Genomic DNA, 25,134 nt, shown 5'->3' on the forward strand with positions numbered 1-25,134 from the left:
ATAATAAGGGAATGGAAATTACAACCACAGCAAGATAGGATTTCACCTGGTCTTGAATGACAAAAATTAGAAAGTCTCTAGGGGCACCTAGGTGGCTCAGTTGGTTAAGTGTCTGACTTTGGCTCAGGTCATGATCTCACAGTTCGTGAGTTCAAGCACGGTGTCAAGCTCTGTGCTGACAGCTCAGAGTCTGGAGCCTGCTTTGGATTCTGTGTCTCCCTCTGTCTCTGCCCTTCCCCCACTCACACTCTGTCTATCTCTCTCTCTCTCAAAAATAAATAAACATTAAAAAAAAGTCTCATAATACCAAGAGTTAGCAAGGATGTAGAATAAGGAGAACTCTTACTAACACTACTAATAGGAGTGTAAACTGGTGTGACAACTTTGGGAAACACTATGGCTTATAGATGCCTGTCTTCTCCCTGCATCTTCATGTAGTCTTTTCTGTGTGTGTGTGTGTGTGTGTGTGTGTGTGTGTGTGTGTGTGTGTCTATATCCTAATCTCTTCTTACAAGGACACCAGTCATGTTAGATAAGAGCCCACCCTAGTGACCTCTTTTTAACTTAAATATCTCTTTAAAGACTCTATCTCAGGGCACCTGGGTGGTCAGTCAGTTAGGTATCTGACTCTTGGTTTTGGCTCAGGCCGTGATCTCAGGGTCATGGGACCAGGCCCTGTGTCAGGATATGTGCTGGGCATAGAGCCTGCTTGGGATTCTCTCTCTCCCTCTCTCTCTGCCCTTTCCCTGCTTGCACTGTCTTGCTCTATTTCTCAAAATAAATAAATAAACTTTTTTAAAGACCTTATCTCCAAATACAGTCACGTTCTGAGGTACTGAGGGTTAGGACTTCAACATATGAATTTTGGAGAGGCACACTTCATCCCATAACAGGCACTTAAATCACATTGAGATTTTAATGTTTTCTTCTGTATTTATACGTTTTTTCCATAGGGTCCCCACCACCACAATTTCTGAACTCTTATGACTTAAAATACTGTCTGATGAATAGTTTCTAAGCAATGGTTCAAATTTTTTTGATAATTTTATGAGGTGTTAACTTTGATATTTTACATCCTTCCAAGTCCAAATAAACCATTCCTGAGCAAAACTGAAACTGACTGCATTTCTAACTTCCTCATTCTGCTTCTTCACTGCTGATCTCACACACGGTCAGAGGAGTTGGCGTATTGGGAGACCAGAGAACTCCACAAGTTCATTGTTTGGATTTCTAAAAGGATCTTACAATCTTATTTCTCCTGCCCACTAGGAAAGGATTAAGAAAACAAAGGTTGAAATCAACAGCTTCAACTTTTCAATATAAGAAGAAGTTTTCAGGAAAATCCTGGTAAGTTACAGAATCAGTAAACCTTTAAATTTTCTGCCGATGGTGTGGCTATTTTTTAAAATCCCAGCTGTACTTTTTATATAAATACTTGTGTTTATACATAAATGATTGCTTGTAAAAATGTTGAAAGTAATTAGAAATATCAATAGATTAAATATGTAGCAACATATTTAACTGAGGCTAACTTTGTGAATGCTCTTCTAGAAAGAAATGTACCGTTAAGTGTACTTGTAGTGGTGAGAACCTTATGGTCCCACAGGGCAGTAGGAAAGACAACAGAAAAACAATGCAAAGTTCAGGAATGTAAACGTTAAAGATTGTAAAGGAACCTGTGGTCATGTGAAACTGTGTAAAATTCTGTCTTCCGTAACTTAAGATGTTATTAGAAGCTTTACATTTAATCAAAGATAACACTCTCCAAAGACTATTTTTCTTTGTAAGAAGTCCCTTCACATTCATTTTTTTTTACAGCAATCTAGTTAAAAACTGAAAATGGAAACTTAACCAGGAAATGAAACTTAACTTGTGTTGTGTATGGTTTCGTTTCTTCAGACCAGCAGAGGGAGATGTGTAGCCCTCCCAGACTAGCATCAGAATCCTGCAGAGCCTCTCCCTGATGATCAGCTCTGAGTCCTACGGAACAGGACTGCTTGGGGCATAGATATCTGGGATGCTCTGAGGACGCCCCTGAGATGAGGGTGGGTGGGCACCAGTGCTTGACCCTATGCACTCTGATGATTTGGCATTTCTTGTTCAACACCTAAAGAGAGAAAACTGGAGCAGTTGCTGGAGGATGGCATCCTGTAGCTCCTTTGCTAATAATTAATGGTATTACTGATAAGATTTGTGTTCACAATTGTTTCAAAACAGGAAGATGAGGGCCCCCAGGAAGCCAGAGTTATGTCAGGTCAATCTCAAAATTTGTCCACACCAGTCATTTTGATCTTTGCTTAGCTCCAACAATATATATGCAGATGCTCTTATAACTGATAAGGTACAAACGATTTTAAAAGCATTATTGAATATAGTAAGTTCAAATCATTATATGTTCACAACTGCTGTCATGAGAGGAGAGGGAGGTTGAGAACCTTTTGTGACATTATAATAGGTCCAAGATATTAGTAAAGAGTTTAGTGTATCATATTAAGACAAGGTATTGCCGATTTTTCCATATAACAAAAGGAAAGACTCCAGATTTGGGGAATAAACGTCTGTGACCTTATCTGAGAACAGTGTTTCTATCTCCCTGGTACCTACTGGCAGAATCTGAAGGAAGAGAAAGCTGCCACCTCTAAGGTGGCACAAAGTTACCCTTGCAGCACTGGACACAGCACACAGTGAGTTGCTGGCTGTATAGAGGCATAAAAGCTGTAAGAAGAAGGGATATACTGCAGAGGGAAATTTCTGATGTGCTGCCTCATTCCTAAAATGTTGGGCCTTAAAAAATATTGTTTAAATAAAGTTAAAAAAATTAAAAGGGGTGCCTGGCTGGCTCACAGAAGAACATGTGACTCTTGATCTTGGGGTCATGAGTTCAAGCCCCACATTGCGTGTAGAGATTACGAAAAATTTAAAAAATAACAAACTTTAGAATGTTGGGCCTTGGTGGAATTGCTATAATCACTGGCTAAAACAAAAGAGAAACCTTGAGTCTGTCCTCTCAGTCTTTGGGATATCCAGAGACAGGGTGGACGGTTAAATTACTGAAAGAGAACTCTGGCTAAGAGAAGTTTTGCAGCAGATCCGAGCAGGGTGTGTCTGTGGGAAGGGGGTACGTCCCTCACGAGGAGATCAACTTTCCAGAGCAGAGGCAGCAGATGAGAACAGCAGAGGTGCTGAGGCTCTGACACTGAGGACCCGGAAGAAAGAGAAAGAGAGAGAGAGAGAGAGAGAGAGAGAGAGAGAGAGAGAGAGAGAGAGAGACACCTAGTCCAGTATGAGAAATGACCTTATTTGGAAACTGTGAGTGACACAGCAGAAATGATACAGGATATTATGAAACTAGGGTACCTAGAAGGACTGAAGGAGAAAACATACTTATTAACTTTCCTTTCCTTTGGACAAAATTTCCTTTTCCTTCTTTGTGACCAGGTGATTGAAGTTAGAACTAGTTCTGGCCCTAATGAACAGCCCAGTAAGAATGTCTAGATTTCTGTGTGAGATTCAAGCCGAGTGAAAGAACTGCCCTAGTGAAATGAGCAGTCGTTTGGTCCTTTGACCCACAGACATAGCTAATTCAAGAGTTGTCAAAAATGTATTACTTTAAACTACTCTGAGAAAATGTTGCTCATTCAACAAATTTTTTGTTAAAAGCTACTCTGCTAAGCACTGTAAAATAGTAAATACATGTAAAAACTCCTGATCCTCATGAAGTACACAGAAATAATGGGTGGGACAGAAAAAGAAACAAGATAAATAGGTAGGAGTATGTGGAATACTTTATTGTGATAAATCCTAAGTATATATATTTAAGGGAAAAAAATAACAGAGAAGAACAGGAAATACTGGAGATGGAATAAAGTTTTCAGCAGGCTGGCCACCCATGCCTCAGTAAGAAGGTGACATGTGATGAAAGACTAAGCAAAGGGAAGGAGTGAGCCCTGCAGGTATCTGAGGGCATCCCACAGAGAGGAAGCAAGGACAATGCCAGAAGCAGAAGTAGGTTCTTCCTGCAAGAAACAAGAAGGGGCTGGACCAGCTTTAGAAAGGGAAATGAAAATAAGATTTAATATCAGAAGGGTAACAGGGTGCCAGGTCATGTGAGGCCTTATAGTTTATAATAAAGGGCTCAGCTTTCACTCTGAGTCAAATGGTAAGCCACTGGAGGGACTGAACAGAATATTAGCATGTGATTTACATTTGAACAGGGTCACTCTGGCTGCTATTTTGAGAAGTCTCCAGCAGGATCAATAAGAGCAAGGGTGAAACAAGTGAGGGAGCTGCTCCTGACATCCAGGAGAGAGAGGTGGGGGCTTTGACGGGTTGGTAGTGGTGGAGATGCCAGATGTGTTTTAGAGAGACAACCTACAGGATTTGCACCACATTGAATGTGGAATGTGGCAGAAGGGGAAGAGAATGCCTGCAACAAATTTTTGGATGTTTGTTTAATTTATTAAAAGTATTTAAATACAGGGGTGATGCCATCTTGGTGGAGGATGTTCTTTTCATTATTCTTTCAAATCTTGTACATGTTTGACTTTTCACAATAGGAAGTTAGGGGGGAAATCTGTCTCATAGAGTTCCTAAGCAACAATCCAATCAATTCCATTTTAATTTTCTGTGATATCATTTTGTTTTTTGATGTAACAGATTCTCAACAAAAGGCAAACTGGAAAAGGACCAGATCTGTTCTGCCTACATCTGTATTTCCTCACAGATGCTTTCCAGGACATGACTCTTGCAAATTTTCAAGAAAGGACAACTAATCTAATAGCTTGAGATCAAAGAACCTCACAAAGAGTTATTTCAAGTTGCTGATATAAAAAGGAAGTTTTCAGAAAAGTCTCGGTGAGTTTCTAATCATTAAAGATACCTGTTTCATCAAATTTCTTTAAAAACCTGTCTTTAAAAACTAAGTCTAAAACATAGAGTAGAACTTTGAAAATGAATATATTTTCAAGTGCACATGAGCTATTTCTAATGAAACAATTTTAAAGGAATGAGAAATATTCCTGTTTGTAACATGCATGTGTCGCTAGATGTAACTTGCACTGGCTGCAGAATTCTTAAAAAAAATTTTAACACTTATTTATTTTTGAGAGACAGAGAGAGACAGAGCATGAGCAGCGGAGGGACAAAGAGAGAGGGAGACACAGAATCTGAAGCAGGCTCCGGGGCTCTGAGCTGTCAGCACAGAGCGCAACGCGAGGCTCAAACTCACAAACTGTGAGATCATGACCTGAGCCGAAGTCGGACACTTAACCGACTGAGCCACCCAGGTGCCCCTGAAGAATTCTTTAAGAAAGAAACCTTCCAACCACCATGATGCAGAGTGTTTCTGAAAGTGGAAGTCTCCAGAGATGAGTCTAGAAAGACCTACGTAAAATGTTGATCAGAGGATCAGGAATTGAAGCATAGCAACCTGTGTAGAAAATTATAGCCATGTGCAGCTATGTCAAACCCTGTCCTGTATAACTCAAAATGATATCAAAGTTAAAGATTAGACCCACCGAAGTCTAATTATTTTATTTTTTAAAACATTTATTTATTTACGTAATCTCTACACCCAAAATGGGGCTTGAACTCACAAACCCAAGATCGAGAGTTGTATGTTCTTCTGACTGAACCAGCCAGGCACCTCTAATCATTTTATTTAAGACTTTCCTTTACAACTAGCTTGTACAAAGACTATGGGAGGAAATACATCATTTTAACGTGCACTTCCAGAAAATATAACCAACCAAATTTCCCTCCATCAGTTTCATTTCTGAAGAACAGTAGGCTTGCTGATCTCCAATTGTGAGCATTCTTTACAAGAGGCAAAGATACTTGTGGGCTGCTGAGACCCAGCTTCCTGGAGGCAGGGGTGGGCACCACTGCTTGCCCTAAAAGCTGTTTGGTTTGATCCTTCCTGATCAACCCCAAAGCGAGAAAATAAAAGTCCTTAAGAAATGGGTCCTGAGGGCGCCTGGTTGGCTCAGTTGGTTAAGTGTCTAACTCTTGATTTCATTCAGTTCAGGTCATGTCTCACAGTTTGTGAGATCAAGCCCCGTGTCAGGCTCTCTGCTGATGGTGCAGAGCTTGCTTGGGATTCTCTCCTTCCTTTCTCTCTCTCCCTCTCTCTAGAAGAAAGAAAGAAAGAAAGAAAGAAAGAAAGAAAGAAAGAAAGAAAGAAAGGAAGGAAGGAAGGAAGGAAGGAAGGAAGGAAGGAAGGAAGGAAGGAAGGAAGGAAGGAAGGAAGGAAGGAAGGAAAGAAAGAAAGAAAGAAAGAAAGAAAGAAAGAAAGAAAGAAAGAAAGAAAGAAAGGAAAGGAAAGGAAAGGAAAGGAAAGGAAAGAAGGAAGGAAGGAAGGAAGGAAGGGGTCCTGAATTGAGTACTCATAAGGAGAACTCTGGGGTTCAAAAATTTCCCATAACATAATAAAGAAGATAAGGTAGAGGTCTTCTCCCCAGTTCCAAGCAGAACAACACCTTTATCCATTTCAGACCTTAAGGTTTTACATGCTTTTCTTTTGAAGAAGCAGAACAAAAGCAAACAACAACCAAGACAGCACTGGTTCTGTCCCATGCTCCTATACAATGAAAACAGGTTGGCTGAGAGGAGACATAATTAATCATGACATTGTTTTCCTGATCACAACCCCTCCCCTTTATTTATACTATGTAACTGCTTGTTATACATAAAGGTCCCTCATATTTAAATAATATGCCAACACTCCAGGACATGAATCTAATCAGATAATGTTCATGAAATGACTTTGTCAGCCTCAGAACAGTGAAATATGTCAAAGTTCTACATAAATGTTAAGGAATCATCACCCAAAACAAGGTTGAATAATACATTGAGCCAAAGAGTTATACCAAAGCATTATTAAAGCATTTTGCCCAAATCATGGCCATCTTGAATTAAATAAATGATCCAAATATGGATCATAGACTATATAAGATGCTTGTATAATTGACAGAGTGCAAAATTTATGTGAAAGCATTACCAAATATATAGTAACTTCAAATCATTATGAATCGTCTCAGCTCTTATCATAGTAGTGGGCAGCTGAGAAAGTTTTTACTGTTATAAAGGGTCTTCATCTTTGAACAGTGGGGAACCTGTGAGATAAAGTACAGATTAAAAACAGATTTGGGGAGGACAGATGCACTTCCAATTTGAGGAGAGTGCTCCCATCTCCCTGTAATTTCCAGCAGAATTCAAACAATAAAGGAGAAAATGTCTCTCTGGCAGGTGGCCCAAAGACCAGCCCTTCCACATCCCCACATTATACACAGACACACACTCCTTGTAGAGTGCTGGAGTCTAGTGGGATTGGTATACTCACTGGCTATATCAGAAGAGAAAATCTAGAGCTTTTCCTTGTAATATCTGGGGTACCCAGAGGAGAAGGTGAGAAAGGACTCTGACTAAAAGAAGATATTGCCACAGACCTGGACAGAGCACATCTGTGGAGAATGACAAGAGCATCTCCAGTAGAGATGCCCAGAGATGCGTGGGTCTCCTCTCTAGAACAGGGAGTTATAGACAGTCTGTTCAAAGAAGAGAAACTAAAATAGAATGTATGGACTTAGTAACAGAAGAGAAGTCAAGAAGCAGTACAGTGGCAGATGTGGTTTTAGGAGCTCAAGGAAGCTCTCTTCTGATTGTTTCAATTTCCTAGTTGCAATAGGAAGCAGGGTTATAGCAGAAAGTGACAATGGTGAGGAGGTGTTGGAGATTTGTGTGAATGTGTGAAATAGCCATTTAAGACAGTGAGAGAGTGAATATAGCAAGGAAACAGGATGGTAGCTCAGAGCATTTAACAGTCTGCTGGAGGACAGTGGTCATGACTATAATGTGAGACCAGGCAGGTTATGGAGGGTCATGTCCAGCCATGTTCCACCGAGTTGACACAGACAGAGTACAGAGGAGGGAGGACAGAGCAAGTGATTACAATGAATGAACAAAGAAAATCAAGCTAGTTACAAGGGAGAAGCAGTGAGGAGATGCAGGAGGGAGGTATTTGAATCTGAGATGCTGGAAGGCTTGTAGCCATTAGTGATTCTATTAGTTGGCTAGGGTTGCTGTAACAAAGTACCACAAAGTGAGTGGCTTAAACCACAGAAATGTATTATCTCACAGTTCTGGAGGCTGGAAGTCTTCAAGATCAAGATGTTGGTGAGATTGTTTCCCGCAGAGGGCTGTAAACTGGAATATGTTCCTTGCTCTTCTTCTAGCTTCTGGTGGTTTGCTGGCAATCTCTGGCATTCCTTGGCTCACAGATCACCCCTATCCCTGCCTTCTTCTGCACGTGGTGTTCTCCATGTGTGTGTGTGCCTCTGTGTCTGAATTTCCCCTTCCTATAAAGATACCAGTTATACTGAATTAGGGCCCACTCTAATGGCTTCCTGTAAACATCAGCAATGACCCTATATCCAAAAGGGCTGCATTCCAAGGTAGTGGGGCTAGGACTTTGTCACATCAACCTAAACTTGTCAGGAGGTAATAATTAAGCAAGAGTGTCTATTTGGGACCAAAGAATATGTACTTTGGGATACACAGATTTAGGTAGCAACCCACATAGTGTCCCACTAAGCAAAAGTCAGGGGGGTTTAAGGCAAAAAGGGAATGCTTATATTCATAATGTTGCTTACTAAGGATTTTTGACTGGGGATCTCAGTCGGTTAAGTGTCTGAGTTCAGCTCAGATCATGATCTACAGTTTCTGGGTTCGAGCCCTGCGTCAGACTCTGTGCTGACAGCTTAGAGCCTGGTACCTGCTTCAGATTCTGTGTCTCCCACTCTCTTTGTCCCTCCCCTACTCATGCTCTGTCTCTCTCTGTCTCTCAAAAACAAATAAACATTAAAAAAATGTTTAAAGGGGCACCTGAGTGGCTCAGTCGGTTAAGCGTCCAACTGCGGCCCAGGTCATGATCTTGTAGTTCTTGAGTTCAAGCCCCACGTTTGGCTCTGTGCTGACAGCTCAGAGACGGGAGCCTTCTTCGGATTCCGTGTCTCCCTCTCTCTCTGCCTCTCCCCAATCACACTGTTTCTCTCTCTCTCTCAAAAATAAACATTAAAAAAATTTTTTTAATGTTAAAAAAGAATTTTTGATTGTTTTTGGTGGCAGAAAGCTAATCTTGACTGAATATAACTGATTGCTAAGGCTATCACTAAGTAAAACCTCTTCCTAGCAAGTAGAAAATTTGGGCTAAGTCCTTGCAATACTTTTGATTGGGCCAGGTTTAAAAGTTCATGGTTCCTCCAGTGAGGGCATGTATATGGCCCATCTCCTTAATGGCTCCATTTTAAAACCTCTTGACATAAGTGACGCCCTTTCCTTTCACCTATCACAAACATATAGGTTTTTTGAGGGAGGTGGTCATAATTCAACCCATAACAGTTATCATAAGGTCAATGATGTGACTGTTAAGACTGGAGTTGGGGGGAGGTCAAGATCATTAGACAAGAGGCAGTCAAGAGGGAGAAACTGTATTGAAGGATCATTTGAGCCACCAAAAATTGTGACAGGAAGTGTCTGAGGGCATGAGTGCCTCTTCCCTTCAGCTACCTACAAAAGGAGGTCAAAATATATTAAAATATATAAAAAAGCAAGTTTGGTTAAACGTCGACTTCCGCTCAGGTCATGATCTCATAGTTCATTAGTTTGGGCCCCTCATAAGGTTATCTGCTGACAGCACAGAGCCCGCTTTAGATCCTGTCTCCCTCTCTCTCTCTCTCTCTCTCTCTGCCCCTCCCTCCCCCACCTCTCAAAAATAAAAGTTTAAAAATGTATGGGGCGCCTGGGTGGCGCAGTCAGTTAAGCGTCCGACTTCAGCCAGGTCACGATCTCGCGGTCCGTGAGTTCGAGCCCCGCATCAGGCTCTGGGCTGATGGCTCAGAGCCTGGAGCCTGTTTCCGATTCTGTGTCTCCCTCTCTCTCTGCCCCTCCCCCGTTCATGCTCTGTCTCTCTCTGTCCCAAAAATAAATAAACGTTGAAAAATAAATAAATAAATAAATAAATAAATAAATAAATAAATATTTAAAAATAATACAGTAGTCATTTTTTATTCAAACTTTTCTCCAAAGTGACCTCAAAAAATCTTTCATTAGGATTATGTTTACTAATAACTGCTTCTACTATTCCGCATATAGTGCTTGTAAACAGGTAAGGCAGGACCCCTCCCTTCAGCTTATCTGAAATGACACTTAGGACCTCTGCAGAGGAAGCAGGAGGATCCAGGCTCTGGGGTATGTGGAGTCATCTCCTGGTCAGTAATTCCCTTTGCTCTGGAATTCTCTTTGGCAGACCCAGTACCTGGATCTGGGAGCAGGAGCACGGACAGCCCACTGTGGAGCACCACCACACCCATCTCCTTGGACCCTGTAGATAGGACTTTGGAAGTCCTACCAGGTAGACTATGCCTTACTCCCTTCACTCTGCCCCCCAGACTTGTTCCCTCTACCTGCCTCCCACCCTACTCCAGAAGCCCCACTTTAACTTCACCTGTCCAATGTCCCCACTTTCCTCATAGTGACATTCCTCCCCTCGTCACAGATCCCAGTCCTTTGCCCGTTATTGAGTCTTACACAAAGCACGATCACAATTTATTATTATAAACTGTTTTGAATGTATGTGTGTGGCTTTTTTTTTCTTTTTTAAATTTGCTCCATTGGATTATAAGTACTATGAAAAAACTTCACATCTGTTTTGGTTACCATTATTTTTCTTGAGCATGATGCCTAACAGGTGCTCAATAAACATTTGTCGAGTGAATAAACAAATGATATTTATTTCTGGTTGCGATATGTGCACTAATTCTTATGGAACCTCAAAGACTTCTTGGATCTACACTGTAAAGTGAATGGAATCGATCATATGAAATATGTTTATAATGTTCATTGTGCCAGTAGCTCATAGTTCTGCTAATTGGCTCAGGACTAGGTATGTCCTGCAGACTGAAGGCAAAGTGAAATCATATGGTATTTGTCTTTCTCTGACTGACTTATTTAGCTTAGCATAATACTCCCTAGCTCCATCCACATTGTTACAAATGGAAAGATTTCATTTTTTTATGGCTGAGTAATATTTCATTGTATATTTACCACTTCTTTATCCATTCATCATTTGATATATACTTGAGCTGTTTCCATAGTTTGGCTATTGTAGATAAAGCTGCTATAAATATTGAGGTACATATATTCCTTTGAGTTAGTATTTTTGTATTCTTTGAGTAAATACCTAGTAGTGCAATTGCTGGATTGTAGAGTAATTCTATTTTTAACTTTTTGAGAAACATCCATACTGTAATCCAAAGTGGCTGCACCAATTTGCATTCCCACCAATAGTGCAAGATGGTTCCTGTGTCTCCACATGCTCACCAATACCTATTGTTTCTTGTGTTGTTAATTTTAGCCATTCTGACAGGTGTTGAGGGGAAATCTCATTGCAGTTTTGATTTGTATCTCCTGATTATCAATGATGTTGAGCATCTTTTCATATGTCTGTTGGCCATCTGGAACGTCTTCTTTGGAAAAATGTCTATCGTGTCTTCTGCCCATTTTAATTAGATTATTCACTTTTGTGGTGTTGAGTCTATATAGCTCTTTATAGATTTTGGATACTAACCTTTTATAAGATGTCACTTGCAAATATCTTCTCCCATTCCATATGTTGCCTTTTAGTTTTGTTGATCGTTTCCTTTGCCATACAGAAGCTTTTTATTTTGATGAAGTCCCAATAGTTTATATTTGCTTTTGTTTCCCTTGCCTCAGGAGGCATATATAGAAAGAAGTTGCTATGGCCGATGTCAAAGAAGTTACTGCATGTGTTTTCCTCCAGGATTTTTATGGTTTCAGGTTTCACCTTTAGGTCTTTAATCCATTTTGAATTTATTTTTGCTTGGTGCAAAAAGAGGTCCAGTTTCATTCTCTTGCATGTGGCCGTCCAGTTTTACCAACACCATTTGTTGAAGAGACTTTTTCCCATTGGATATTCTTTACTGGGTTTTTTTGAAGATTAATTGACCATATAATTATGGGTTTATTTCTGGGTTTTCTATTCTGTTCCACTGATCTACATATCTATTTTTGTGCCAGTACCACACTGTTTTGATTACTACAGCTTTCTAATATAACTTGAAGTCCAGAATTGTTATGCCTCCAGTTTTGCTTTTTCTTTTTCAAGATTGCTTTGGCTATTCGAGGTCTTTTGTGGTTCCACACACAAAAAAAATTTTTTTTTAATTTTAGAGAGAAAGAGCATGCAACTGGGGGAGTGGGGCAGAGAGAGAGAATGAATCTCAAGCAGGCTCCATGCTCAGCATGGAGCCCAACATGGGGCTCAATCCCACAATCTAGGGATCATGACCTGAGCCAATATCAAGAGTTGGATTTTCAACTGAGATTGAAAATTTCAGATTTTCCAACTGAGCACCAGGTACCCCAGTTCCATACAAATTTTAGGATTATTTGTTCTAATTCTGTGAAAAAATGTTGTTGATATTTTGATAGGGATTGTATTAAATGTGTAGATTGCTCTGGGTTACATGGACATTTTAACAATATTTGTTCTTCCAGTCCATGAGCATGGAATGTCTTTCCTTTTTTTTTTTTTTTTTTTTTTTTTTTTTTGCATCACCTTCAATTTCTTTCATTAGTGCTTTAAATTCTTCAAAGTACAGGTTTTTTTCACCTGTTTGGTTAGGTTTATTCCCAGGTATCTTATTGTTTTTGGTGCAATTAAAAATGGGATTGATTTTCTCTTCTTGTGGCTTCATTATTGCTGTATAGAAATGCAACATATTTTTGTACATTGATTTTGTATTCTGCAACTCTACTGAATTCATTTATCAGTTCTAGCATTTTTCTTTGGTGAAGTCTTTCAGGTTTTATGTATAGAGTATCATGTCATATGCAGATAGTGAAAGTCTTACTTCTTTCTTATAGATTTGGATGCCTTTTATTTCTTTGTGTTGTCTAAGTCCTGTTGCTAGGACTTCCAGTAATATGTTAAATAACAGTAGTGATAGTGGATATCCCCATCTTGTTCCTGACTGTAGAGGAAAGGCTCTCAATTTTTCCCCATTGAGGATGATATTAGCTGTGGGTTTTTCATATATGGTCTTTATTGTGTTGAAGTATGTTCCCTCTAGACCTACTTTGTTGAGGTTTTTATCATGAATGGATGTTGTAGCTTGTCAACTCTTTTTTTGCATATATTGAAATGATAATATGGTTCTTATCCATTATTTTATTAAGGTGGCATATCACATTGATTGATTTGAAAATATTGAACCACTTGGCAACCCAGGAATAAATCCGATTTGATCATGGTGAATAATTTGGGTCCTTTCTCTTTTTGATAAGTCTGGCTAGAGGTTTATTTTATTAATTGTATTATTTTTTTTCAAAGAACCAGCTCCTGCTTTCATTGATCTGTTCTATTGTTTTTTAAGTTTATGTATCATTTATTTCTGCTCTAATCTTTATTATTTCCTTCCTTCTGCCAGCTTTAGGCTTTTTTGTTGTTGTTGTTCTATTTCTAGCTGCTTTAGGTGTAAGGTTAGGCTGTTTATTTGAGATTTTTCTTGCTTTTGAGGCAAGCCTGTATTGTATATACTTCCCTCTTAGGACCACTTTTGCTGCATCCCAAAGACTGTTTGAGATTTCATTTTCATTTGTTTCCATGCATTTTTTAATTCCTTTTTTGATTTCCTGGTTGACCCATTCATTGTTTACTAGCATGTTGTTTAACTGCCATGTATTTGTGATCTTTCCAATTTTTATCTTGTGGTTGACTTCTAGTTTCATAGTGTCATGGTCAGAAAAAGTATGTAGTATGAGTTCAATCTTTTTGTATTTGTTGAGGCCTATTTTGTGACCTAATATGTGACCTATTCTAGAGGATGTTCTGTGAGCACTTGAAAGAATGTATATTCTGCTGTTTGGGGTCAATTTCTGGGATATTTAGGATGATTTGATAGTTAACTACTTGTGTTCATGAGTCATAATGAATCTAGGGTCCTCCTACTCCGCTGCCATCTTCCTCTCCTTTCTTATTGCAGTTTTTATTTGTAGTTCCCTGATGATAAGTGATGATGAGCATCTTTTTATATATCTGTTGGCCATCTGTATGTCTTCTTTGGCGAAATGTCTATTCATGTCTTCTCTCCATTTTTAATTGGATTATTTGTTGTTGTTGTTTGTAATGACCCATATAAGTTCTTTATATTTTGGATATGAACCCATTATCAGGTATGTAATTTGCAAATATCTCCTCCCATTCAGTAGGTTGTTTTTTAGTTTTATTGATTGTTTCCTTTGTTGTACAGAAGCTTTTTATTTTGATGGAGTCCCAACAGTTTATTTTTGCTTTTGTTTCCCTTGTCTCAGGAGATATATCTGGAAAAATGTTGCTTCATAGGCTGAAATCGTTTTAACAAAGTTAAAAACTCATACTATTTTTCTTATCTAATTTCAGTCAGGCCAGGCCAGTTTGAAATACAGCTAATTCTTTTGGTATCTCTGAGAGCCACAAGAATTAGCCAAGCAAATTGACTTCCCTAACATTTTGCTACCACATCTCTTTTTGTCTTGGTGGCCTAATAGCTTGAGTTCCAAAAGACAGTAGGTGATGAGGTAGCTGATTGCTTCATTGCTATGTAACAAAGATGGCCATCTTCCTAGTTGAGAAAGGAGTTTTCTGTTCCCCAACCCACCTCCACTCATCTGGTTTTATATTTAAAGTTTATTTGCAATATTCAGCTATGGGAATCAATGTCTTGTTACTTAAAATTCTGGTTTTAAATTACAAAAACCCTTGTTGTACCTAGGTGGCTGTCAGGTGAGCTTCCAACTTAAGCTCAGGTCATGATCTTGTGGTTCATGGGTTCTGGCCCCCCGTCAGGCTCTGTGCTGATAGCTCCAAGCCTGGAGCCTGCTTCAGATTCTGTGACTTCCCTTCCCTCTCTCCACCCCTCACCCACTCACACTCTGTCTCTGTCAAATATAAATTTAAAAAAATTCAAAAAACAGTTACAAAAACCCAACTTTCACCAAATTAAACCTAAAAGGGATAATTACTATATGGATAAAGGTGTATGTGACCCTAGTTGGAAGCAACTGCTCATTTAATGATAATAATTATAATCACCTAGGAAACAAGGGCACTAATTGGGACTACAAAACATTAGTATCAACTAGTTTTTTTTTTAATTTTTTTTTATATTTATTTACTTTTGAGAGACAGAGTGAGACAAAGTGAGAGTGGGGGAGGGGCAGAGAGAGAGGGAGGCACAGGATCGGAAGCAGGCTCCAGGCTCTAAGCTGTCAGCACAGAGCCTGACGCGGGGCTCGAACCCACAGACTGTGAGATCATGACCTGAGCTGAAGTCAGACGCTGAACTGACTGAGCCACCCAGGCGCCCCAGTATCGACTAGTTTTAAGAGTCATTCTTGAACAATATTCTATATATGTTGTTTGTGTAAAATTATGTACATAATTGACTATGTAATTTCAATCGTTAAGCATAATACTAAAATGCTTATCGTATTACTTTTTCCAAGGAAAAAACTGCAAGCTCGAAATGAGTGAAAAAGTAGAGCTACCCGAAGTGACCAACAACTGGACCAAAGAGCATGTGAAACAATGGGTAACCAAAGACCTTAAGATTGATGAGAAATATGGGCAGATTCTGATCGATGAAGAAGTAACTGGATTAGTCCTGCAGGAATTAACTGAGATGGACCTTAGAGAAATGGGGCTACCACGGGGTCCAGCACTTTTGATAAAACGTACATATAACAGATTGAATAATAGGTACCCTGAAAGTAACAATCAGGATTCTGGACAATTAGATCATACAAAACTATCCCTACAAGAACACCCAAAAAAGCCACAACAGACAAAAAAGGAAGATGAAAAATCAGGGTTACCCAATTTTAATCATGATCTCAGAGAGATCAGAGATACCAAAAAACAGAAATCAATTCTTTCGAAAGAAGATGCATTAAATGGAGGAACAACCACTGAAGACCAAAATCAGGATAAGCTAGAAACTGAACAGTTGACTTGTATGCCATATCCTTTTGATCAGTTCCATAACAGCCAACGTTACATAGAACATAGTATTCTACAACCTGAAACTGGCCCACTCAATCTCATAGACCCAATACATGAGTTCAAAGCCCTCACAAATACAGAAGCAGCCACAGAAAAGGACATTAAGATGAAATTTAGCAATGAAGTCTTCCGATTTGCAGCAGCTTGTATTAATTCACGCACCAATGGCACCATCCATTTTGGAGTTAAGAACAAACCCCATGGACAAATTGTTGGTGTGAAAGTCACCAGTAAAGATGCCTTCATTGACCACTTCAATATAACGATCAGACAATACTTTGAAGATGAGGTCAATGAAGCCAAGAAGTGCATTCGGGAACCAAGGTTTGTGGAAGTTCTACTGCAGAACAATACACCATCTGACAGATTTGTCATAGAAGTAGATGTTATTCCAAAACACTCTGTGTGTGAAGAAAAGTATTTCTTAATTAGGATGCAAAACTGTAAAAATGAAACATGGAAACCAAACCAAGATCTTTCACTGTTTGTGAGAGATGGGGCCAGCTCTAAGGATATCCTGGCCAATGTTAAGCAACGGGATATAGCTTACAAAGCATTTTTACAAAATTTAAAGTCACTAGCAGCATCTAGAAAAGAGGCTGAAGAAGAATATGAGGTGAAGGCAAATAAGAAGGAGAGTGAAGGACAAAAGCTTATCAAACTTCTCATAGGCAACCGAGACTCACTGGATAATTCATATTACAGCTGGTACATTCTTGTAACAAATAAATGCCATCCAAACCAAACAAATAACTTAGATTTTCTAAAGGAAATGAAGTGGTTTGCTGTGTTGGAGTTTGATCCTGAATCTGTGAGCAAGGGGGTGGCCAAAGTTTACAAAAAAAGCCGAGTAGCAAATCTTCACTTTCCAAATCAGTTTGAAGAAAATACAAATAACATAAGGGAGAAAATTTCTAGTTTAAATCTTTACCAGCAGCCCAGCTGGATCTTCTGCAATGGCAGATCAGACTTGAAAAATGAGAGCCATAAGCCTCTAGAACCACACTTATGGCATAGAGAAAGAGCTTCTGAAGTCAGAAAGTTGATTTTATTTCTCACAGATGAAAATATAATGACAAGAGGGAAATTTTTGGTAGTGTTTCTATTACTCTCTCCAGTGGAAAGCCCAGGAGATCCCCTCATTGAAACTTTCTGTGCTTTCTATCAAGCTCTCAGAGGAATGGAAAATATATTGTGTATCTGTGTAAACTCACAGATTTATCAACGATGGAAAGATCTGCTACAAACAAGACTGACAATGGCAGATGAATTAACAAACCACAGTATTTCCACTTTAAATTTAGAACTGGTAAACAGTACTATTCTTAAACTAAAACCAGTGACTCAGTCATCAAGAAGATTTTTGCCTTCCCATGGATTTTCTTCCGTTATCTTAGAGAAAAAGGAAGAGGATATCTTGACTGCACTGGAAATCCTCTGTGAAAATGAGTGTAAAGACACAGACATAGAGAAAGATAAATCTAAATTCCAAGAATTTAAGACATCAAAAGAGGAACACTTTTATCGAGGTGGCAAAGTATCCTGGTGGAACTTCTATTTTTCTTCTGAAAACTATTCTTCAGCTTTTGTCAAAAGAGATAGTTATGAAAAGCTTAAAGATCTCATACAGTGCTGGGCAGACTCTCCTAAACCAGTATTTGCAAAAATTATCAATCTTTATCATCATCCAGGCTGTGGGGGTACTACGTTAGCTATGAATGTCCTCTGGGACCTAAAGAAAAACTTTAGATGTGCTGTGTTAAAAAACAAAACAACTGATTTTGCAGAAATTGTAGAACAAGTGACCAAACTGATTACCTATAAAGCAACCAGCCATGAAGACTACTTTCCTGTACTTCTCCTTGTGGATGATTTTGAAGACCAGGAAAATGTTTATGTCCTACAGAATGCCATCGATTCCATTTTAGCAGAGAAGGGCTTGAGATATGAAAAAACACTGGTAATTATCCTCAACTGCATGAGATCCCAGAATCCTGATGAGACTGCAAAATTAGCAGACAGTGTTGCACTAACCTACCAACTTTCTCCTAAGGAACAAAGAGCTTTTGAGGCTAAACTGGAAGAAATTGAAAAGCAACACAAGAACTGTGAAAACTTTTATTCCTTCATGATCATGAAGAGCAATTTTAATGAAATGTACATAGAAAAGGTAGTCAAGAATATCCTAAAAGGACAGAATGTTGACAGCAAGGAAGCACAACTCATCTCCTTCCTGGCTTTACTCAACTCTTATGTTACTGATTCTACAATTTCAGTGTCACAGTGTGAAATATTTTTGGGAATCATATACACTAGTATACCCTGGGAACCTGAAAGCCTAGAGGATAAGATGGGAGCCTATTCTACACTTCTAATAAACACAGAAGTTGCAGATTTTGGGAGATACACAGGTGTGCGCATCATTCATCCTTTGATTGCCATTTTCTGTCTGAAAGAACTAGAAGAAAGCTATAACTTGACTAAATGTCAAATTGCATTGAAGATCTTAAATGAAAATTTATTCTATGTTTCTGGAATAGGAAGAGAAAAATTTCAACATGATGTGCAAACTCTTCTGCTTACAAGACAGCGCAAGGAGTATGGAGATGAAACAGACACTTTGTTTGCCCCGTTAATCGAAGCTTTAAAGAATGAAGAAATTGAAAAGGTCTTGGTGGCAGGGAGTGTTCGATTCCCACAAAATGCATTCATTTGTCAGGCCTTAGCAAGATATTTCTACATTAAAGAAAAGAATTTTAATATTGCTCTGGATTGGGCAAATCAGGCCAAGAAGAGAGCATCTAAAAATTCCTATATCTCAGATACACTTGGTCAAGTCTACAAAAGTCAAATCAAATGGTGGTGGGATGAAAGGAAGAACTCCAAGGATATTACTGTTAATGATCTGATTACTGTTAATGATCTAACATATCTCCTGGAAGCTGCTGAAAATGCCTCAAGAGCTTTCAAAAAATCCCAAGAGCAAACTGAGAGGAAAGGCTATGAAACAGAGGCCTGGGCACCACAGAAGTTGCAAAGAAAATATGACACATACAATACAGCCGGTTTCTTGGGTGAAATCGAAGTTGGTCTTTACACTATTCAGATTCTCCAGCTCACTCCCTATTTCCTCAAAGAAAATGAATTATCTAAAAAAGCTCTGGTAGAATTTTTATCAGGAAAGGGACTTACTCCCATAAATCCAAAATGTGAATATTATTTGGCTCTTAGCAAGTTCACACCCTACTTACAAGATTTACAATCAGATTTGAAAAGGTGTTTTGACTTCCTTGATGATTATATTGTTCTTTTGAAAATGAAGAACACCCAAAAAGAAATAGTAGAAATCTCATTAAGGAAAAAAATCGCTCGTTGTTTCAGGAAATACATGGAACTTTTCTGCCATTCGGATTTTGGTCCATTACAGGGCAAAGAGAGTCAGTTTCTCCAAGAAGAGAAATGCAGGAAAGGTTTAGAAGCTTTGAGAGCAGATAGGTTTTCTGGACTCCTGGAATATCTTAATCCAAATCACAAAGACGCTGCAACCAATATGGAAAATATAGTGAACAAATATTTTTTCCTATTGAAGCAAAACACAACTAAACACCTGGCAAAGGAGAAACTAAATTTCATTTTAGCCAACATTATTCTTAATTGTCTAAAACCCCACTCCAAATCCATTCAACCACTTACCACACTGAAAAAACAGCTCCGAGAAGTGTTGCAAGTCATAGGACTAAGTTATCAATATCCAGACCCTTATTTCTTGGCCTGCCTTCTGTTCTGGCCAGAAAATCAAGACCTAGATGAAGATTCCAAACTAATGGAAAAGTATGTTTCATCCTTAAACAGAACCTTCAAGAGACAGTACAGGAGCATGTGCAGGTCCAAGCAGGCAAGCACACTCTTTTATCTGGGGAAGAAGAAGGGTCTCCACAGTCTTGTTCACAAGGCTGAGATAGAGCAATACTTCAATAAAGTACAAAATATAAATTCTCTCGGGCAGAGTGGTGACGTTTGGAAAAAAAAAGAAGTCAAAGACCTCCTGTATCGTCTAACTGGTCAGGCTGAAGGCAAGCTAATCTCTATGGAATATGGAACAGAGAAAAAAATTAAAATACCAGTAACACCTGTTTATTCAGGTCCACTCAGAAGCGGTGGAAACATAGAAAGAGTGTCCTTCTACCTAGGATTTTCCATGGAAGGCCCTCTAGCATATGACATAGAAGTAATTTAAGAAGACATATTAACTCAAATATGTTTATTCATCTCTCTCTGTGATTTTATTCCCTCTCTCTAATCCCATGGCATTTTAATAACATTATTGGCTTATCTGCAATCACAGATTCTGCGTTTGTCTCCCTGAATGAATTATAATTTTTGAGGGCATGAAGTGTGTCTACACAGAGTTTGGTACACAGCAGAGTTGACTGTTCATTGTTTTAAATATGCATTTTCAGACTTATATTCTGTTGGTATTCACTGGTCACATTAGAGCTGGCTATAGATCAATAAAATCTGTTTTAATTCTATCACTCTTATGAATATTCTGAATTGTGAATTATTTATTCACTGTGAAAGCAGAGACTTAAATAAGATGAATATGAAAGGAAAAGCCCCTCCTGTGTTTGGAAATCAGACCCAGAGATCCACACCAGAGTGCCACCTACCTCATCTTGGTATCAATAAAAATGTATAGAAGGTAAATGTTTTGTTCTCTTTTCTACCTATCCCTCTACCTATCTATATAAATACACACTTCCTTGTACCCCTTGCCCTTCTCCCAACTTCTTGCTTCAGGAGGGGGAAAACAGAAAACAAAGTAGTCACAAGCTTGAACTCCCTTTGCCCCCTTGCTCCCATTTACAGATAAATCTGTTTCTACGGCCATTCTTGCTTCCTGTCAACATAGTCTTATCTCCACCTGTTCTTTAGAGCCCATCTCCCTTGGCTTCTTTTTTCCATTCACTGCCCTCTTTTCTCTTTTGACTTCTCAACCTGTGCTATATATACACGCTATTTTCTCTACCAAATATTCCCTTATTTTCATCCAACATTTTCCATATGACTATTCTGATTTGTCCATCACAACTCAGTTTGAATCAACTCCACCAGAAAGTCTTCCCTGACCCTAGAGCCCCTGCCATAACTTCCTCATGGCAATATGTGTTCCCAACTTTCCAGAATGCAATCCTAGAAGCTTGGCCCTAGACTTAAACCAAGCAGAACAGCCTCGAACAGCATTCTAGAGCTTGGATTTTAAGAGATATCCATTGCCTATAAAGTAAAACACATGCTAATATAGATTAAATTAAATACTTAACAAATACATGTTTATTTATCTACTTCCTATCTCCTTAGTAACTTAGATATTCCAGGTTGCAAAACCAATTCCTCTTGTCATCTAGAGATCTATTCCCTATCAGGGTTCTTTTCACCAGTATTTCTGTGAATCTCTGAGGAATGCTCACATGGTCCACAAACGTGCCCCTGTTGCTAGAAGCCACATCTGCTGCTGATCTTGCTCCAGACTGCTGCCTCCCTTTTCTGCAGCCCACCTGTCCATTTGGTGGGCTTCCAAGTGTCCACACACCCCTGGACATAGGCTGGACCCTTAAACCTTCATAGCTCAGCTAAGACTGGGCTACAACATTTAGCAACACTTAACTAATGGGTTGACATAAGAGAAAAAAGTTCTGATAGAAGGAAGAAAAATTGTTAAATATTCCTATTATCCATGAATATCCTCAGAGTTCACAGGCCCAGCTCCTCTACAAGGTTTTTTAGGGATCTTCTCTTTTCTCAACCTGCTTTTATTTATCCAATCACAAAAGGCTATTTATTTTTATGAATCACCAAATGAATAATGTTTTATTGATCTAAGATGGGTATGTTTTACCAAGTTTTCTTAGGCCTTTTTGAATTTTTTTTTTTTTTTTTTTTAAGTAGAGGCTTGAACTCACAACCCTGATATCAAGACCTGAGCTGAGATTGAGAGTCAGATGCTTAACCAACTGAGCAACCCAAGTGCCCCAGGCCTTCTTTAATTTAAATACTAGCTATCTTTGTCACTCCTTGTCAGTCTTTGGTTAAAGGAATTTACTAACTCAGTGATACTCTAATTCAAGCCCTGTCCCCTAATCATACAATTAGTGTTCTCACACTGTATTGTTTACCTCTTTTCCAATACTCATCTTCACAAGTAGGTATGCTGCAGTACATCAGTTTATATGATTTTAAATAAAACCAGTATTTTCCCAATACTTGAAAAACTATCACATTGAGAACAAGGAACTGAACAGTTAGATGAAAACAAAACCAAAAACCAAAAAACTATAGTTCATTACTCATAACCCTGTTAAATATGAGCTGAAAAAAATTATAACCCAAGATGTTTTTTTCAGATAACTTAAAATGTTTTATTTTTTCATTCTTATTTGAGAGAAAATATTATTTCTGAGTCTCAAATATGTGTGAGTGATCTGAGAGGCAGAATGTCTTCAAACATGGTTGACTTGCACTGAGCACTGTGAAGCCACATTCCATTATCTCATGAGGGGTGGATAAATGCTGACACTTTGGATCACCAAATCCCTTGAGGAACAATCATTCTATTTTCCAGTATTAGCAATACTTTCCATACTTTCTCAAAATACATGACTACATAAACAAAGAGACTGGATTAGAGAAAATTAAATTTACATTAAGCTTGGTATCACTATAAAGGGATTACCGGTATATTAGTTTGGAAATACTCATGATATGAATTACACAAACAATGTGGGATTTATAATCATGTGAATTATACTTAAAGTTACCAAACAGACTCTTAACAAAGCAACAAGCAAGAAGAAAAAAAAATTTAAGTAAGTACTACACCCATCGTGGAGCCCAACACAGGGCCTGAACTCATTACACTGAGATCAACACCTGAACTGAGATCAAAAGTCAGATGTCTAATCAACTGAGCCACCCAGGCGCCCCAAGAAGGAAGAAATTTTTAAAGAGAAGTCAAAGGTCAAAGTTTTCTGCTTAAAGCTGAATAACCCTTGGGTAAATAAAGCATATCTATATGCTCTGGGTCTAACCAATCTTTTTCTTTTTCTTTTTTTTTAAACATTCTGTGGAATAGAGACTCTATTGTCCAAACATGACTTGTCCCTCTGTGAAAGCTGAGCCTTCCAGGGTGGACAGTTGGCAACGTTGTATCTGACCCTCACAGGGCACAAGCCAGTTCCTAAAGGGAGTCAGATCTTCAAGAAGCCTCATGTGTCTTAAAGACTAAAGATGTGTGTTGGCCATAAATAGGCACAGGAAGATCCAAATTGTTCTTACCATCTTAGAAAAGTGGAAAGTAGCATTACAAATGAATCATGGCATACAATTTATAGGCTCATCTAGAAAGGATAATTAGTAAAAGGTAGAGAATTAATAGGCAATATCCATGTGGTCTGCTCTTACTTAAAAAGTACCAACTATGTGCTAAGGAACAATATCTGCTTGGTAGGATACAACATCCACATGTAACCCTCATAATGTCACTTTACCTTGTTCTTTCAGCCAATTGTATTAAGTTTCTAACTACCTACCCAATATGCTTAAAACACATTCATTTTACTGGCTCATCTTGGGAGTTTTGAAATGATATTCATTACAGATACTGTAAAAATATAAACATTTGCCAGTGGGTGCCACAGCTTAACCCCGTTAAGATGGTAAGAACATATTAGCTAATTCTAACATCGGGCCAGGAATTATGGGTACTAATTAAACTAAAACATCAGTTACTCACAGATGTGGTAGAGTAAAACTGTGATGCTTAGCAGCCTATGACTCTTCATATTGATGTGCTAAGTATCATTTTTTCTTTATTTCTAAACTTTCCAGGTGAAATGACATCAGTTCCTTGTTTCATTTTGACTTATACAAAAGACGGACACAAAGTCAAAGTCAAATTTAGACAAAGGCTTGACAGTTTCTTATAAAGTAAAAGGTGTGCCTATTACATCCAGTAACCCCATGCCAAGGTATTTACATAATAAAATGAAGACATATGTCCATAAAAAGACTTGTACAAAAATAGTCACAGCAGTTTTAAGCATGACTGCCAAAAACGGAAATAACTCAAACGTCTATTTAAAGGAAATTGGATAAACAAATTGGGAAATATTGACAAAAACAGAATACTATTCAGCAATAAAAAGGAGCAAACTAATGATACATGCAACACTAGGACCAATCACAATGACATTACATTGAATTTAAAAGAAGCCAGTCACGGGCGCCTGGGTGGCGCAGTCGGTTGAGCGTCCGACTTCAGCCAGGTCACGATCTCGCGCTCCGTGAGTTTGAGCCCCGCGTCGGGCTCTGGGCTGATGGCTCAGAGCCTGGAGCCTGTTTCCGATTCTGAGTCTCCCTCTCTCTCTGCCCCTCCCCCGTTCATGCTCTGTCTCTCTCTGTCCCAAAAATAAATAAACATTGAAAAAAAAAATTTAAAAAAAAAAAATAAATAAAATAAAAGAAGCCAGTCACAAAAGAGTTCATAGTATATGATTCCTTGTATATGAACATTTGGAAACTAATCTATGGTAAAAACCAAACAAAAAAAAAAAAACCCAAAAAACAAAACAGAACAGTGTTTTCCTCTTCAGGGGGTTAGGAGTAACCAGGGAGGGACATGCTATTACAGAAATGTTCTATGTCTACATTGGGGTGGGGGGATGCTACAGTTTGTCAAGCCATTTGCCAAAACTTTACATTTAATAAACATGCACTCCAATTCTATCTCAGGGAAGCTATAGCTAAAATAAGAGTAGGAGAAGTGAAAAAGAGAGAGAATAGCAGAATGTTAATAGCTTTGAAGCTGGGTGATATATACAAGGGGGTTCATTATGGTATTTTGTTTACTTGGTTTTTATTTGAAATTTTCCAAAGAAAAAGGTTTTAAAATTATGCTAAAAGTCTATTTAGTGATGTAAGAAAGAAGCTATATTTTGCTGAGTAGAAAAACACAATAT

General features: G+C 38.6%; 1 protein-coding gene across 2 annotated transcripts; it reads left to right on the plus strand.

The window, feature by feature from the left end:
- The first annotated feature begins 1,134 nt into the window (after positions 1-1,134).
- Positions 1,135-20,658, plus strand: SAMD9L (sterile alpha motif domain containing 9 like). Of its 2 annotated transcripts, XM_025929262.2 has the most exons (4): positions 1,135-1,347; positions 4,657-4,854; positions 10,304-10,408; positions 15,562-20,658. In XM_025929262.2, the coding sequence occupies exon 4, from the start codon at positions 15,582-15,584 to the stop codon at positions 20,352-20,354; it is 4,773 nt and encodes a 1,590-aa protein (XP_025785047.1). In that variant the 5' UTR covers positions 1,135-1,347; positions 4,657-4,854; positions 10,304-10,408; positions 15,562-15,581; the 3' UTR covers positions 20,355-20,658. The 2 variants fall into 2 exon arrangements, with proteins under 2 accessions (XP_025785047.1, XP_086552344.1); XM_086696218.1 differs by lacking the exon at positions 4,657-4,854.
- The last annotated feature ends 4,476 nt before the right edge of the window (positions 20,659-25,134 follow it).

The sequence above is a fragment of the Puma concolor genome, chromosome A2 (genome assembly GCF_028749965.1).
Source record: "Puma concolor isolate L17-30 chromosome A2, mPumCon1.1.hap2, whole genome shotgun sequence".
Lineage (NCBI taxonomy): Eukaryota > Metazoa > Chordata > Mammalia > Carnivora > Felidae > Puma > Puma concolor.